At 49.9% G+C, this 14,593-nt stretch overlaps 1 protein-coding gene across 2 annotated transcripts; it reads right to left on the bottom strand.

Annotated features, from left to right (window-relative positions):
• Positions 1-2,110: 2,110 nt before the first annotated feature.
• Positions 2,111-14,192, bottom strand: KLHL10 (kelch like family member 10). Of its 2 annotated transcripts, none has more exons than XM_053276852.1 (5): positions 13,821-14,192; positions 9,303-9,792; positions 7,889-8,506; positions 5,310-5,459; positions 2,111-2,558 (listed from the first exon to the last, which is right to left on the bottom strand). In XM_053276852.1, the coding sequence occupies exons 1-5, from the start codon at positions 14,006-14,008 to the stop codon at positions 2,157-2,159; spliced, it is 1,848 nt and encodes a 615-aa protein (XP_053132827.1). In that variant the 5' UTR covers positions 14,009-14,192; the 3' UTR covers positions 2,111-2,156. The 2 variants fall into 2 exon arrangements, with proteins under 2 accessions (XP_053132827.1, XP_053132828.1); XM_053276853.1 differs by having other exon boundaries at positions 2,111-2,531; positions 13,821-14,161.
• Between the last annotated feature and the right edge of the window lie 401 nt (positions 14,193-14,593).

Below are 14,593 nucleotides of genomic sequence, written 5' to 3'. Positions count from 1 at the left end.
GTGGTGTACTACATACTTAAGTTTCTCTTTCACAACAACCCTGTGAAGTAGGTTAGGCTGAGAGAGAAGTGAGTGGCCCAGAGTCACCCAGCAAGTATCATGGCTGAATGGGGATTTGAACTCAGGTCTCCCCGGTCCTAGTCCAGCACTCTAACCACTACACTACACTGGCTCTCTTGTGAGTGAAACCCTCCCAGCTAGCCTCCTGTGCTGTTTTAATCCAAGTCCAGCAGTTGAGCAGAACAGTGACTGCACATTTTGCTCCATAACTCAGTTTCTACAAGAGCTAGAGCTTAGCTAGAAAAAGCTGAAATCCGGGTGAGATGCTTAAAATCTGGGTGACACCCGGAATTCAGGGCAGAGGGGCATGGCAACCCTAGACCACAATGCCAGTCAGTGTAAAAACAGTGAATTTGGACCAAGGGTCTAACTTGGCATAAGGCAACTTCCTCTGTTCCTACGTTAAATGCAGCTTCGGTGGCAAATACAGGTCGGCCTAACCAAATGACATTAATAAGCCGCAGGGATCGTGCAGAAGGCAGCATTTTCTTCGGTAACTCAGGCCTAAGCCATTTAGGGCTTAATATTTGCCTGCAGATGTACCCGCACTGCAATGATTTTAAAGCAGGAGTCGTATGATCTCTCCGGCTTGCCCCAGATATCAAGCTGGCTGACAAATTTTGCACTCCCTGTAAAGGCATCCCTACGTAGAACACATTGCAGTAGTCAAGCATTGAGATTACCAGCATACTCGCCACTGTTTTAAAAGTCATTCTTTGCCAGAGATGGATGCAGCTGGCATATCAGCCGAAGCTGCAGGGGCATTCTTGGGCACTTAAAAGATATAAGACCCAGCCCCCACTTTTGATAATTAAGATCCATCATAGCCCACCCCCCCCAAGGATAATGTTTTTTAAAGTCCCTAATATTATAATACTGTATGTATGAATGTGGAAGTGAACTGGGAGGAGAGCTGGTCTTGTGGTAGCAAGCATGAATTGTTCCCTTTGCTAAGCAGGGTCCGCCCTGGTTTGCATTGGAATGGGGGACTACATGTGTAAGATAGTCGGGGAGACTCTGGGAAGAGCACCTGCACACTTGCATGCAGAAGGTTCCAAGTTCTCTCTCTGGCAGCATCTCCAGGATAGGGCTGAGAGAGGCTCCTGTTTGCAACCTTGGAGAAGCTGCTGCCAGTCTGGGTAGACAAAACACAGGACCAGTGGTCTGACTCAGTATACGGCAGCTTCCTATGTTCCTAGGTGAAGCTAGGAGCACTCTCCCTTGCTCTGTGCAGGTGCTTTCCACTGCTCTGGAGGGAGAAGGCTGATGAGATCTGGGGCTCTGAGCCATTCATTGGGGGCCCAGGCCTCCCACGGTGAGCCACCCCATAACAACTCCTCTGTGAAGCTGGTAAAAAGCACTCCTGGTCTTTGCTTCACGCGGTGTTACTAGAGAGAGGCCTGGATTCAGAAGTACTCCCAGATGCCGTACCTGCCCTTTCTAGGAACCCACCCCTCCCCATTCATTTAAAAAAAAGAAAGGGAAAACGGTGCAGAAATTATTGTTAACCGCCCAGTGGCGAAAGTTTGGGGCCGTGTACAAATTTGACAAATAAATAAATAAGAAATGGAAAATGGGTCAGCTGAGTGAGTGGGTTTTATTGGATCGATTCCTGTCGGCGCAGGATGGCGCAAGCTTTCTTCTCCCGCAGGAACATCAACGTGGACCGGGAGGGGCGCTTTATCCTCCGTGAGACACAAAGCAAGTTCGACTTATAAGCAACAGTTGTTTGGGGACAGGAGGCATTCCGTGGCATTCCGTTCTTGATCTCTGAATAACTTGGAAGTCCTCCTGCTTCTCTGTTGGGATCAGCCAAACCCTAAATCCACTCGGCCGCTCTTCTCTGAATCCTTTCAGACTTCTCAACTGCTTCCTTAAGATCCTCTGGGTCTCTCCGCCTCTATGACTGTTTACAGGGGAAAGGGGGAAAGTACGGGGTCCAAAGTTGGGGACGGGGAAAGGGGGAGAGGATGCATGCTTTTAGTTCGACAGTGAGGACTAGTCTCATGGCTCGTTTGGAAAGGAAACACACAGCGAATCCACCCCTGCATAGAGTTCTTGCTTAGAGGGCTTTATTAGTCAAGGAGAGATAGTATTCACACAGGGAGTGTGCTTGTGGATGAGGAGTATTTGACCTCATCCCTCTGGGATGACCCCACGTAGTTCTCCCGCCTGGCAGCGTACTCCCCGACGTTGGGCAGCCCGGGCACCACGCAGCAGCTCAGGGCGCTGCGGTAGATGCTCATGTCGTGGGCGTCGTACCATTCGTCCGTCTTCTCGTCGTAGCACTCCACGTTGAACGTCGTCGTGAAGCCGTTGAAGCCCCCCACCACGAAGAGGAGGTCGTCCACCACTTCGATGCCGAAGTTGCTCCGAGGGTTGAACATGGTGGGGATGGTCCTCCAGGTGTTGGCGATGGGGTTGTACGCCTCGGCGCTCCGGAGGCGGTTGGCGCCGTCAAATCCGCCCACCTGCGGACCACAAAAAGCCAGCGTTAGCTGGCTTAGGAGAAGCCATCTTTTGAGTATCGGAACCGGCCACGTAGAACGCTCCTCCTGTTGGTTTGACACGTTATACGAGGCCTGCTCAGTCCTTCTGAGTTTGGCATAGACCAGGCCTTCCCAACCTGTGGTACTCCAGATGTCGCTGGACTACAACTCCCATCATCCCTAGCCACAGTGAATTGTTGCTTGGGGTGATGGGAGTTGTAGTCCAGCAACATCTGCAGGGAGTGCCACAGGTTGGGAAGCCTTGGTATAGACTAAGGGGAACTCAGCTGTGCATCATGGGTAGATACCCTGACAACTGAGCAAAGAGACATCTTTTAAAGTAGTAATTCTCAAATTTAGCAGGGGGAAAGCAACTGGCCCTATCCACCCCCAGCACAGCGTTCCTCTAGTGGTGGTTGCTGGTATCTACCTTAGGTTTCTTTTTTAAGATTGTGAGCCCTTTGGGGACAGGGAGTCATTTTATTTATTTATCCTCTCTAATAAAACGCTTGGTGTCCGTCCATGGACGGACACCAAGCGTGCGTTCGTGCCTGCCTGTTCTGGGCATGCGCGCAGCACATGCCCAGAACAGAGCCAGGGGGACATGACTGCCAGCACCCGGCGGCCATCTTGGGCGGCCAGAATCGGCCACCCTGAAGAAGCCGGGTAAGCGGCGGAGGGGGACACTGGCCGAGGCGCGGCGGAGCCATGGCTGAGGCCTGGCCGCGCCGCCGCTTACCCAGCTTCTTCGGAGCGGCTGCCTCTGGCCGCCCAACATGGCCGCCGGACGAGGCGGCGGGGAAAACTGGATGCGGTGGTGGGCCCGGGCAGCGGTGGGCCCGGCTGGAGCCGCGGGCAGCCGTGGGTGGCGGGCCCGGCCGGAGCCGTGGGTGGCGGTGGGTGGCGGGAGGGGGAATGGCGGCGGGGGTCCGGAGCGCACAGCTCCACTAGCGCCCGTTATCCAACGGGCTTAAAAACACTAGTATCTATATAAACTGATACGTTGGCAAAGCTACGTGCATATGGGCTCTAAGCAGTTCTTCCACCAAGGCCTCTTTTTTAGGCAAAGATAAAATGCCTGATGCTACAAGTTCAAACCAAACCAAACCAAACCAATTTCAATGGAAAACCGATGATGGTGTTTTTACATTGAAACTGGCTTGGTTTTGTTTTTAACTTGTAACATCTGGTATTTTATCTATGTAAACTGCTTTGGGAACTTTTGTTGAAAAGCGGTATATAAATATTTGTCGTATTCATAAAGCTAGACTGTGGTCATTTAAAGACCCACCAAGGTGAAGATCCATCCTTGGGCCCAACACTGCCTCCCTCTTGCAAAACATTTTGGAAGAGGAGGATGTGATCAGTATAGGGATGGTCTTGGGTCAATGCTTCACTGAGGCTTGGAGGGAAAGAAGAGCAAGAGGTCTGGGTATGGGATAAATATAACTAGTATGATGACCCCTCCCACAACAAGTCAATACACAGGGTCAGTTTGGATGATACTTGCCCCAATGAACTGGCCCACACAATTAAGAAGGGAACATCCCAAGGGCAAAACCAAGGGCAAAGGAATACAGAAGGCTGGATTCAGGCCCTGAGCCCTCAACTGTGTGTACTTCTACTCAGCTACTACTACTACAAGAAATATTTATATACCGCTTTTCAACAAGTTCCCAAAGCAGTTCACATAAAAATAAATAAATAAAATTGTTCCCTGTCCCCAAAAGGCTCACAATCTAAAAATAAACATAAGATAGACACCACCACCAGCCACTAGAGGGATGCTGTGCTGGGGATGGAGAAGGTCAGTTGTTCTCCCCCTGCTAAATACAAGAGAATAACCACTTTTAAAAGGTGCTGCTTTGCCTGGTTGTTGTTATTACTATTTATTCAGTTTCTATACCGCCCTTCCAAAAATGGCTCAGGGCAATTTACACAGAGAGATAATAAATAAATACGTTAGCAGGGAATCTCTACTGCAGTTGATATTGCTGCATAGTCAACCTCTAAGGGGAATATCTTACAGCAATATCGACTGCAGAAGAGATTCCCTGCCTTGCTGTAGCTCAGTGGAAGAGCATCTGCTTGTGGGCAGAAAGTCCCAGGTTCAATCTCTGGCAGCATCTCCAGCTAAGCCTGGGAAAGAGCCTTGGAGAGCTGTTGCCAGTCAGTGTCAACAATACTGAGATAGATGGACCAATGGTCTGACTCAGTAGAAGGAAGCATCCTGTGTAATTATGAGGAGGTGGGGCCATCACTCAGTGGAAGAGCATCTGCTTGCATGCAGAAGGTCCCAGGTTTATCTCCAGGTAGGGCTGGGAGAGACTCCTGCCTGAAACCTTGGACAGCCTCTGCCAGTTTGTGCCGGCAACCGTGAACCAGATGCAGCAAGGGTCTGACTCAGCTGGTGGCAGCTCCCTATGCATACAGTCTGAAAGCCAGCACACGGCAGCCAGGCAATGTATTCACTAGCTGAAATATCTGAAGTCTGTGGGCAACTGCTCAGTCACTCAGGCCTGCTCAACTCAGGCCCCCCGGCTGTTTTTGGACTACAACTCCCATCATCCCCAGCCACAGTGGCCAATAGACAGGGATGATGGGAGTTGTAGGCCAACATCTGCAGGAGGGCCGAAGTGGAGCCGGCCTGGCTATACCAAGCCAAGAGGAGCAAGAGCTGACCCAACGCCTTTCCCACATCAAGCAAGGGCTGCTCATGGCTCCCGCCATCACAGACATAAAGAACCCCTCCGGCCTTACGGCGTAGACGTGCTCCCCGTACGCGATCACGCCAATGCCGCTCCGCCTGCTTCTCATCGGTGCGATCAAGCTCCACTGATCAATCTTGGCGTCGTACACCTCGGCCGTAAAGAGGCACTCATTCCCGTTGAAGCCACCGCATATGTAGACCTTTTTTTAAAATAATAATAATAATAAGGCCAGGAAAGAAAAGGGGACCATTAAAATGTTGTAGGTTTATCGTGAAAACACACAAAATTGATCTTATACCATTTATCCTAAGATCTATGCTAAAGAAATCCTAAACTTTGCCCCTTTTAACTGGGCCAAGAGGTGCCATTTAAAGTGGCGATTCTCTTACATTCGGCAGGGAAAGAGAAACTGTCCCTATCCAATCCCAGCACAACTTCCTTCCCAGTAGTAAGCTAGTGGTGTCTTCTTTGTGTCTCTTTTTAGATTGCAACCCCCTGTGGGACAGGGAACCATTTTATTTATTATTATTATTTTCTATGTAAACTGCTCTAGAATTTATTTTTCGCTGAACAGTGATATATCCAAAATTATTATGAATAAGAATAATCTGACAAGAGTGCTGTGTTAGGAATGCATATTGGTCTGACTCAGTATATGGCAGCTTCCTATGTCCCTATGTAATAGCACTGTCACACTTATAGCTTCCTGAGAGGAGAGCTGGTCTATGAGAGGAGAGCTGGTCTTGTGGTCGCAGGCATTACTTGTCCCCCTAGCTAAGCAGGGTCTGCCCTGGTTGCATTTGAATGGGAGACCACATGTGAGCAGGGGCGTATCTAGGGTGGGGCAGGCAGGGCACGTGCCCCGGGCACCACTTGAAGGGGGGTGCCATTTTTTAAAATGAAAATTTTCTAAAAAGAATGGCCAATGAAAACAAAATGGCCACTACGCATGCTCAAATGGCCTCTGCAAGGCCCTAGTATCTGAGAAAAGTCAAATTCTCCATTTATTTTTTAAACTTATGTAATAGTGATGCTACAATGCATAGTAGAGAATGAGACAGGCACTTCTGTTTAGTTTTCCAAGTACACCTCCACATAGTATTTGGGTATTTCATGAGCCCCAGCATACTGAAATTTGTAGTTTTCCAGCATTTTTTGGTCTGGCTACATCCACTGCTAAATAGTTTTTGAAATATTAAAAGATTAATGAGCTTGACTTGTATATTTGAGCTGATATTATGGTAAAGTTATCTGAAAGATGGGTGTCAGATGTTTGGACGGGGGCGCAATTTCATTGCTTGCCCTAGGTGCTATTTTCCCTAGATACGCCTCTGCATGTGAGCACTGTAAGATCTTCCCCACAGGGGATGGAGCCATGCTGGGAGGAGCAGAAGGTTCCAAGTTCCCTCACTGGCAGCATCTCCAAGACAGGGCTGAGAGAGGCTCCTGGAGAAGCCACTGCCAGTCTGGGTAGACAATACTGAACTAGAAAGACCAATGGTTTGACTCAGTATATGGCAGCTGCCTATGTTCCTTTGTCTTATCAGGCCTTCTTCATCCCTATCCCCAAACCATTAGGGTCAATTTGCAGTCATTTTTGCACAGGGTCAGAGTAAGAGTGACAATGAACCACTGGTTGAACTCTCGCCATGGAGTGATTTTTGGAGGACATTCCTGCCATTTTCATTCCTCCAATGTTGATAAAACTGAATAGTAGTTTGTGTGTGTTTTAAACCTTTAAAAGCTTTGAAGACACCTTTGCCAATCTGGCTGCTACAGGCTCGATGGTCAAAGGATGAGGACACACAGAAAGCTTCAGGTCTTGCAATGTGATCACCTCCTTTCCATCTCTAGGGGTGAAGACCTTGTCAAACATCACAGTGAGCATTCATCTTCCCAGATCCTACCAACCTCCCCAGCTGGGTCATGGACTCCCAGGCCCTCAGAAGGAGGCAAAACGAAGTGAGACTTTGGGTCAGACCCAGCAACCCCAACACAATCCCAGCACCAGCAACCTATAACTCCTTGAGAGTTGTAGGTCAACAGCTGGAGTGTCAAAAGTTGCCTGCCTCTGCTTAGGAACATAGAAAACTATCTTCTACTGAATCAGACAATTGGTCTTTCTAGGTCAATCTTGTCTACACAGACTGGCAGCGGCTCTCCAAGGTAGCAGGCAGGAGACTCTTCCAGGGGTACCTTGAAATGCTGCCAGGGATTGAACCTGAGACCTTCTGCATGCAAAGTGGGTGGAATATAGGACACTGCCTTCTACTGAGTCAGACCCTTGGTCCATCTAACTCAGGATTGTCTACCCAGACTGGCAGCAGCTTCTCCAAAGCTACAGGCAAGCGTCTCTCTCAGCCCTATCTGGAGATGCTGCCAGGGAGGGAACTGGGAACTTTCTTCCCGCAAGCACGCAGATGCTCTTCCCAGAGTGGCCCTATCCCTCAGGGGAATATCTTACAGTGCTCACATGTGGTCTCCCATTCCAATGCAAACCAGGGCAGACCCTGCTTAGCAAAGGGGACAAGTCATGCTCGCTTCCACGAGACCAGCCCCGCCCTCCCCGGACCGCCCTAGCGGCCGGACCTCCGACACACACCCGGATCCCGTTTCGTTCTCGGTTACCTTTCCGTACAGGGTGGTGGCGCTCGCATCACTCCTCTGCTCGTGCATGGGGGCTATCAGGGTCCACTGGTTGGTCTCGGGCTCGTACCTCTCAGCCGTGTTGAGGCGCACGTAGCCGTCGAAGCCACCCATGGCGTAGATGAAGTTCTCGAGGACGGTGACGCTCACGTAGCAGCGCCGCGAGTGCATGGGGGCCACCTGGTGCCACGTCTTCTTGACGGGCTCGAACCGCTTGACGCTGTTGAAGTAGTCCACGCTGTCGAAGCCCCCGATGATGTAGACGTAGCCCTTCAAGTAGGCCGCCCCGTGGTAGGCCCGGGGGCTCTCCTGCTGGCACGTCACGTTCACCCAGCGGTCCGCCCGGGCATCGTACGTCTCGATGGCGTTGGTCGGGCTCCCGCCGCTCCAGCCGCCGATGGCGAACAAGATGGCGTACGGCAGGCGGGGCCTCGTCAGCGGGTTGGTGAAGTCGGAGCTGGACGGGCCGTTCATGTTGAGGTCGTACATGGCCTTCAGGGCGTCGATCACGATGGGCTTGCACTCCTCGCTGTCCTTGACGTAGTCGTGCATTTTGACGTTGTTCATGAAGTACTCGGCGTGCATCAAGGCCAGGCGCACCTGCGGAGAGAAGGGAAGGAGCTCTGGCCTTGGGGTAGTGAGCAGGAACTGTCCCCTTTGCTAAGCAGGGTCTGCCTCAGTTTGCAATTGGATGGGAGACTACATGTTTGAGCAGTGTAAGAGATTCCCCTTTAGGGGATGGGACCCCTCTGAGAAGAGCACCTGCCTGCTTGCATGCAGAAGGTTCCAAGTTCCCTCCCTGGCAGCATCTCCAAGACAGGGCTGAGAGAGACTCCTGCCTGCAACCTTGGAGAAGCTGCTGCCGCCAGTCTGGGTAGACAATGCTGAGCTAGATGGACCAAGGGTCTGACTCAGCAGAAGGTAGCTTCCTAATTTTCTCTGTTTCCTATGGCGTACTCTACCCATCAGTCTGTACCCTGCCTGCATAATCTCTCCTTCCTCCTCCAGCCGAGCTTGTTCTGCTCTCCTTGCCTTCTGAAAAGGCAGGGAGAGCGAAAAGAGCCCAGAAGGACCTGTGCGGTGGTGTTACTGCCAATAGTCAGAGGGGACTGAGAGACATCTAGTGAGCCTCCCTGCTGACTCTGCCACTTCATACATCCTCCTCAAGTGTGTGAAAAGCAGACATAAAAGAATATTCTCCTGCATTATTTAGCATGGGAGAGAATATTTTGGAGAATTATGCTACCCATCCTATTGGAGAATATTCGGAGAATTTTCGGAGAATATTCTCGGAGTATATTCTCCGATATCCTCAGAGAATATTCTTTCACAAGCTTAAGTTTCAGCCACAGCACAGCAGACCTGCAAACAGCCCAAGCGGCGATGAAGGGCTCACCTTTGGAAGCAGGACTGCCATGTGCTGTTTCCTGCTCAGGGGGTTGTGGGCGATCCACTTGAGGATGGCCTCGAAGACGGCGTCTTCCTGTTTCACGTTGAGTTCGTCCTTTTCAATGATGTCCTTAAACTCATTGACCGAGAGCTCCAGGAATTCAGTAGACGCTTTCACCATCTCCTCAAAGTTGTGCAGGATGAACATGTAGGCCGTCTGCCTCAGGTCAGGGCAGTAGTAGTACTCGGTGAATTTGCAGATGCCGATGCAATTCTCGAGACACAGTTGGCACTTCATGAAGTCGGAACAAGCCCGGACGATGCCCATCACGTTGAACTGGTCGGCGGCCACCAAGAGTCTCTCTACATTGTCCACGGTGATGGGCACTGTCCTCGTGTAGGCGTATTCGATAATGAGCTTCATCATATCTGGGGTTATGCCAGGAATATTATATACTCTCTTCTCTGTGTTGTTCCAGCTACTGGTAAACAAGGCTCTGGAAAAAGAGGACACAAACTCCTTCTCACCCGCCTTGGTTAGATCTTGAGGCCCCTCAAAGCAGGAGGAGGGGGAAAGGAGAGTTGGTCTTGTGGCAGCAAGCCGGAAGTGTCCCCTTTGCTAAACAGGGCCCACCCTGGTTTGCATTTGAATGGGAGACTCCATGTGCAAGCATGGTAAGAGATTTCTCTTAGGAGAGGGGGCCACTCTGGGAAGAGCACCTCCCTGCTTGCATGCAGAAGGTCCCAGGTTCCCTCCCTGGCGGCATCTCCAAGACAGGCCTGAGACTCTTGCCTGAAACCTTGGAGAAGCCGCTGCCAGTCTGTGTAGACAATCCTGAGCTAGATGGACCAAGGGTTTGACTTGATAGAAGGCAGCTTCCGATGTGACAGCAGGACAGCCAAGGTTGCCTACCCCTGCTTTAGGGGATGGGGCCGTAGCTCAGTGGAAGAGCATCTGCTTTGTATCTGAGTCTAAGTCCTCTCTGAGTCTAAGCCCCTCAGACCAGTCTGCTTGCTGCACCTCTCTTATCACCATTACCAAAAAACCAAGGATGGAAGTACTCACAGTGGTTGCTGGTACCCCACTCTTCCTGACTACCATATTTCCTTCTAAACCTGTCCAGGTGCCACTACAAAGCAACAGCTTAGAGACACGTGCTATTTTAGGGCACATCCCAGGCCAAAAAATCATAACTGTACATTCTGTGAGCATGTCAGTGGAAATGACATGGAACCCCCCCCCCCCGCTAAAATTAGGTCTATTCTAAGCAGATTTTTCTCCTGCACAAGCGATGGGTGCATCCACATCCATACCCAGGTTGCTCAAAAGAACATATACAGGTGAAACTCAGAAAATTAGAATATCGTGCAAAAGTCCATTAATTTCAGTAATGCAAATTAAAAGGTGAAACTGATATATGAGACAGACGCATTACATGCAAAGCGAGATAAGTCAAGCCTTAATTTGTTATAATTGTGATGATCATGGCGTGCAGCTCATGAAAACCCCAAATCCACAATCTCAGAAAATTAGAATATTACATGGAACCAAGAAGACAATGATTGAAGAATAGAACAATATCGGACCTCTGAAAAGTATAAGCATGCGTATGTATTCAGTACTTGGTTTGGGCCCCTTTTGCAGCAATTACTGCCTCAATGCGGCGTGGCATGGATGCTATCAGCCTGTGGCACTGATGAGGTATTATGGAAGACCAGGATGCTTCATTAGCGGCCTTCAGCAATTCTGCATTGTTTGGTCTCATGTCTCTCATCCTTCTCTTGGCAATGCCCCATAGATTCTCTATGGGGTCAGGTCAGGTGAGTTTGCTGGCCAATCAAGCACAGTACACTGTATACTTTTCAGAGGTCCAATATTGTTCTATTCTTCAATCCTTGTCTTCTTGGTTCCATGTAATATTCTAATTTTCTGAGATTGTGGATTTGGGGTTTTCATGAGTTGTACGCCATGATCATCACAATTATAACAAATTAAGGCTTGACTTATCTCGCTTTGCATGTAATGCATCTGTCTCATATATCAGTTTCACCTTTTAATTTGCATTACTGAAATTAATGGACTTTTGCACGATATTCTAATTTTCCGAGTTTCACCTGTATGTATGCAGCCTCCCAATACCATAGGTCAATAGAAAATGGAAGGGTGCAGAGTTCTCTCTAACAGAGATTCCGAGATGTTGTTAACTACAACTCCCATAATCCCCAGGCAACAGCCATTGCAGCTGGGGATTCTGGGAGTTGTAGTCAACAAGATCTGGGAATCCCTGTTAGAGGGAACACAGGCAGGGTGGCGCCATATTCTCTCTTCATGGAGAGAAAGCTGACAGATTTCCTCTTCCTGAGCGATGCTCCTAATTCCCAGACATCCTTCCCATGGAATCCAGACTGGATTACTGCTGCAATGTACTTTCTGCGGGGCTGCCCTTGAAGACAGCTCGGAAACGCCAATTGGCTCAGAACGGCTGCCAGGGTTTACCTGGGGCCATCCTTTGCTAACTGAGCAGAGAGGCACATTCTGAGTGGCGATTCTCTTCTATTTAGCAGTGGGAGAGCAATGTCCCTATCCCACCCCAGCACAGCAAGGCTGTCCTTATGGAGTGCATAACTGATCTATGGAACTCTCCGCCATGGGATGTGATGATGGCTTAGATAGCTGTAAGAGGTGCACAAGTCTATCAGTGGCACTAATCCTGATGGCTATAGGCTACCTCCAGCCTCAGAGGCACGATGTCTCCAAATACCACTTGCAGGGGAGCAGTAGCAGGAGAGGGGGCACGCCTCCGTATCCTGCTTGAGAGCTTCCCAGAGGCAGCTGGTGGGCCACTGGGGAAGGCGAGATGCTGGACTAGATATAGGCCTTGGACCTGATCCAGCCAGACTGCCCTTATGCTTTCACAGTATCCCTCCAGTGGCTGTTGCTGGCGTCTGCTTCCTTTCTTCTTAGATCAGGGTTTCTTAACCTTGGGCCCCCTTGCTGGACTACAACTCCCATCATGCCCAGACACGGCCTTTGTGGCTGAGGATGATGGGTGTTGTAGTCCAGCATCATCTGGGGGCCCAAGGTTAAGAAACCCTGTCTTAAGATTGTGAGCCCTTTGGGGACAGGGCGCCATCTTACTTAATTATTTGTTTTCTTTGTAAACCATTTTGAGAATTTTTCATTGAAAAGCAGCATATAAATATCCGCAGCAGCAGCAGATCAGATGCCACTGATTCTCTGCCCACTTCATGCGCTGCCAGTTTGTTTCCAGGCTCAGTTCAAGGTCCTGGGTTGTTTTGTTTTTTACATTTCAAGCCCTAAATACTCTGGGATAGGGCTTTCCCACCCTATGGGCCTCCAGCTGCTGCTAAACTACAACTCCCACCATCCCCAGCCACAATTAATTGCCCTCTGGACGTGACTCCTTGGCTCTTGCCACCCATCAACAGAGGGGTGATGTGTGGATCCAAGAACCCCTTTGGGTTGGGGCATCTAGAAGGGGGAACGCTCTCAGGGCCACCTCTGCCTCAAAGCAGGGAGAAGTGGAATAGGGACTGACCAAGAAAATTAAAGATGGCCTCTCTTCCGAACCATTACATTGGCATACCTTCAGCATTCTTCATGATAAGGAGATTGTGGCCTCTGACAACCCTTTGGGCACCCCCTAAGTGCTTGTTGGGATGGTGTGAAGCTATAGCTGAAGTGGAATACTCTGCTGCACAATCTCCCTGGCGCCATGTGGAGGCAACCCTTCTCACTGTGCCGGGTGTGTGTGTGTGTGTGTCTCTCCTTGAAGGGAAACTTGAACCCCTGCGCCATCTTGGAAGGCATGCACGGAGTGTGTCGCTCTGAAGAGAGGGCTGCATCTTTCTTAAAGGGCACTCGGCCAGCACTGAGAAAAGCGCCATCCTCTGCAGAGCTCAGCACAGTGGGAAATGACTCTCACATTGAAGGGTTGTTGGGTTTTTTTTGCCAAAGTGGCCCCCTCTTGAAAAATAGTGGAGATCACTAAGATGTGTTCTCTCAAGGTGGCACCCCTATGGAGGTTAATGGTAATGTGATTACTTTGGTTAAAAGGCAGATTTTTTCTGCCCCTTCAATTGGTTGACGGTTGTGCTAATTCTAACGAGTTTTAGAATTAGCATCTAGAGTAAGGGGTCAAGATACTGGTCAGAATGTGCCAAGAGCAAGAGGCCAAGATACTGGTCAGAATCCTGCAAGTCTGGGCAGAAGACTACAAATATTGACATACAACTATGAATATTTATATACTGCTTTTCAAAATATTTATAAACCGCGTCACATAGAGAAATAAAATAAATAAATAAATAAATAAAGTTGCTTCCCTGTCTGCAAGGGGCTCAGTCTAAAAGCCAACACCGAGTAGACACCAGCCACAACCACTGATGCTGTTCTCGAGTCGGACAGGGCCAGCTGCTCTCCCCCTGCTAAATACAAGAGAATCACCACTTTGAGAGGCCTTTGAATGAGGAGCCGCCGCTCGAGTCTCTCTGAGGCACCAACCTAAAATAGGAGCTGCAGCTACAGAGGATATTCTTGTGGGCGTTGAACTCGCACCCGTTGACCTTGATGATGACGTCACAGAGCTTCCCTTCCAGCCGAAGTTCGTTGAAGACTGTACACGCCATGGCGCTCATCTTCCTCTCCATGTGGCGGTGAGAGTATCCCGCCGAAGCGGAGGCATCATCCATTTTTTCAAGGTGGGGGGAGGCAGCGGAAAGAGCTGCCCGGCCTTCCACTTAACCCTCCTCTTGGAAAAAGGGTGTGATTGGTTCAGGGGTTCCAGAACCAATCCCATAATGAGACCCTTGACATGACCACATTCTAGAACCCTGGCCATCCTCGGAAGCAAGACGGGCCTGCTGAGAGTAGGCTCCAGAACTTGAGGTTTGGAGACCCTTTCCCATACAATCGAAAGAGAGATCAACGCCAGTGGTCTTCACTGTTAAGGCCAGGGGGCCTGAGGCAACTACCCAAGAGTGGCTCCGTGACTAATGCTTCCGAGCAAAATACACAGTGCTGGTTATTACCAATCAAGCCCTGAACGGCTTGGGCCCAGGGGCCTTAAGAGAGCACCTCCTTGGTCATGAACCTTGCTGTCTATAAGATCATCTGGGGAGGTCCAGTTATGGTTGACGCCTGTTCACCTGGTGGGGACTGAGCCTTCTCTGTGGCTACCCCAGGGATTTGGAATATGCTTCCTATCAAAAGAAGAGCTTCTCCATCTCTGGGTGCTTTTATTTATTTATGTATCTTTAAAACGTACATACCGCCCA

This window comes from Hemicordylus capensis, chromosome 13 (assembly GCF_027244095.1).
Source record: "Hemicordylus capensis ecotype Gifberg chromosome 13, rHemCap1.1.pri, whole genome shotgun sequence".
NCBI classification, from domain to species: domain Eukaryota; kingdom Metazoa; phylum Chordata; class Lepidosauria; order Squamata; family Cordylidae; genus Hemicordylus; species Hemicordylus capensis.
This window is presented reverse-complemented; position numbering and strand designations above follow the sequence as displayed.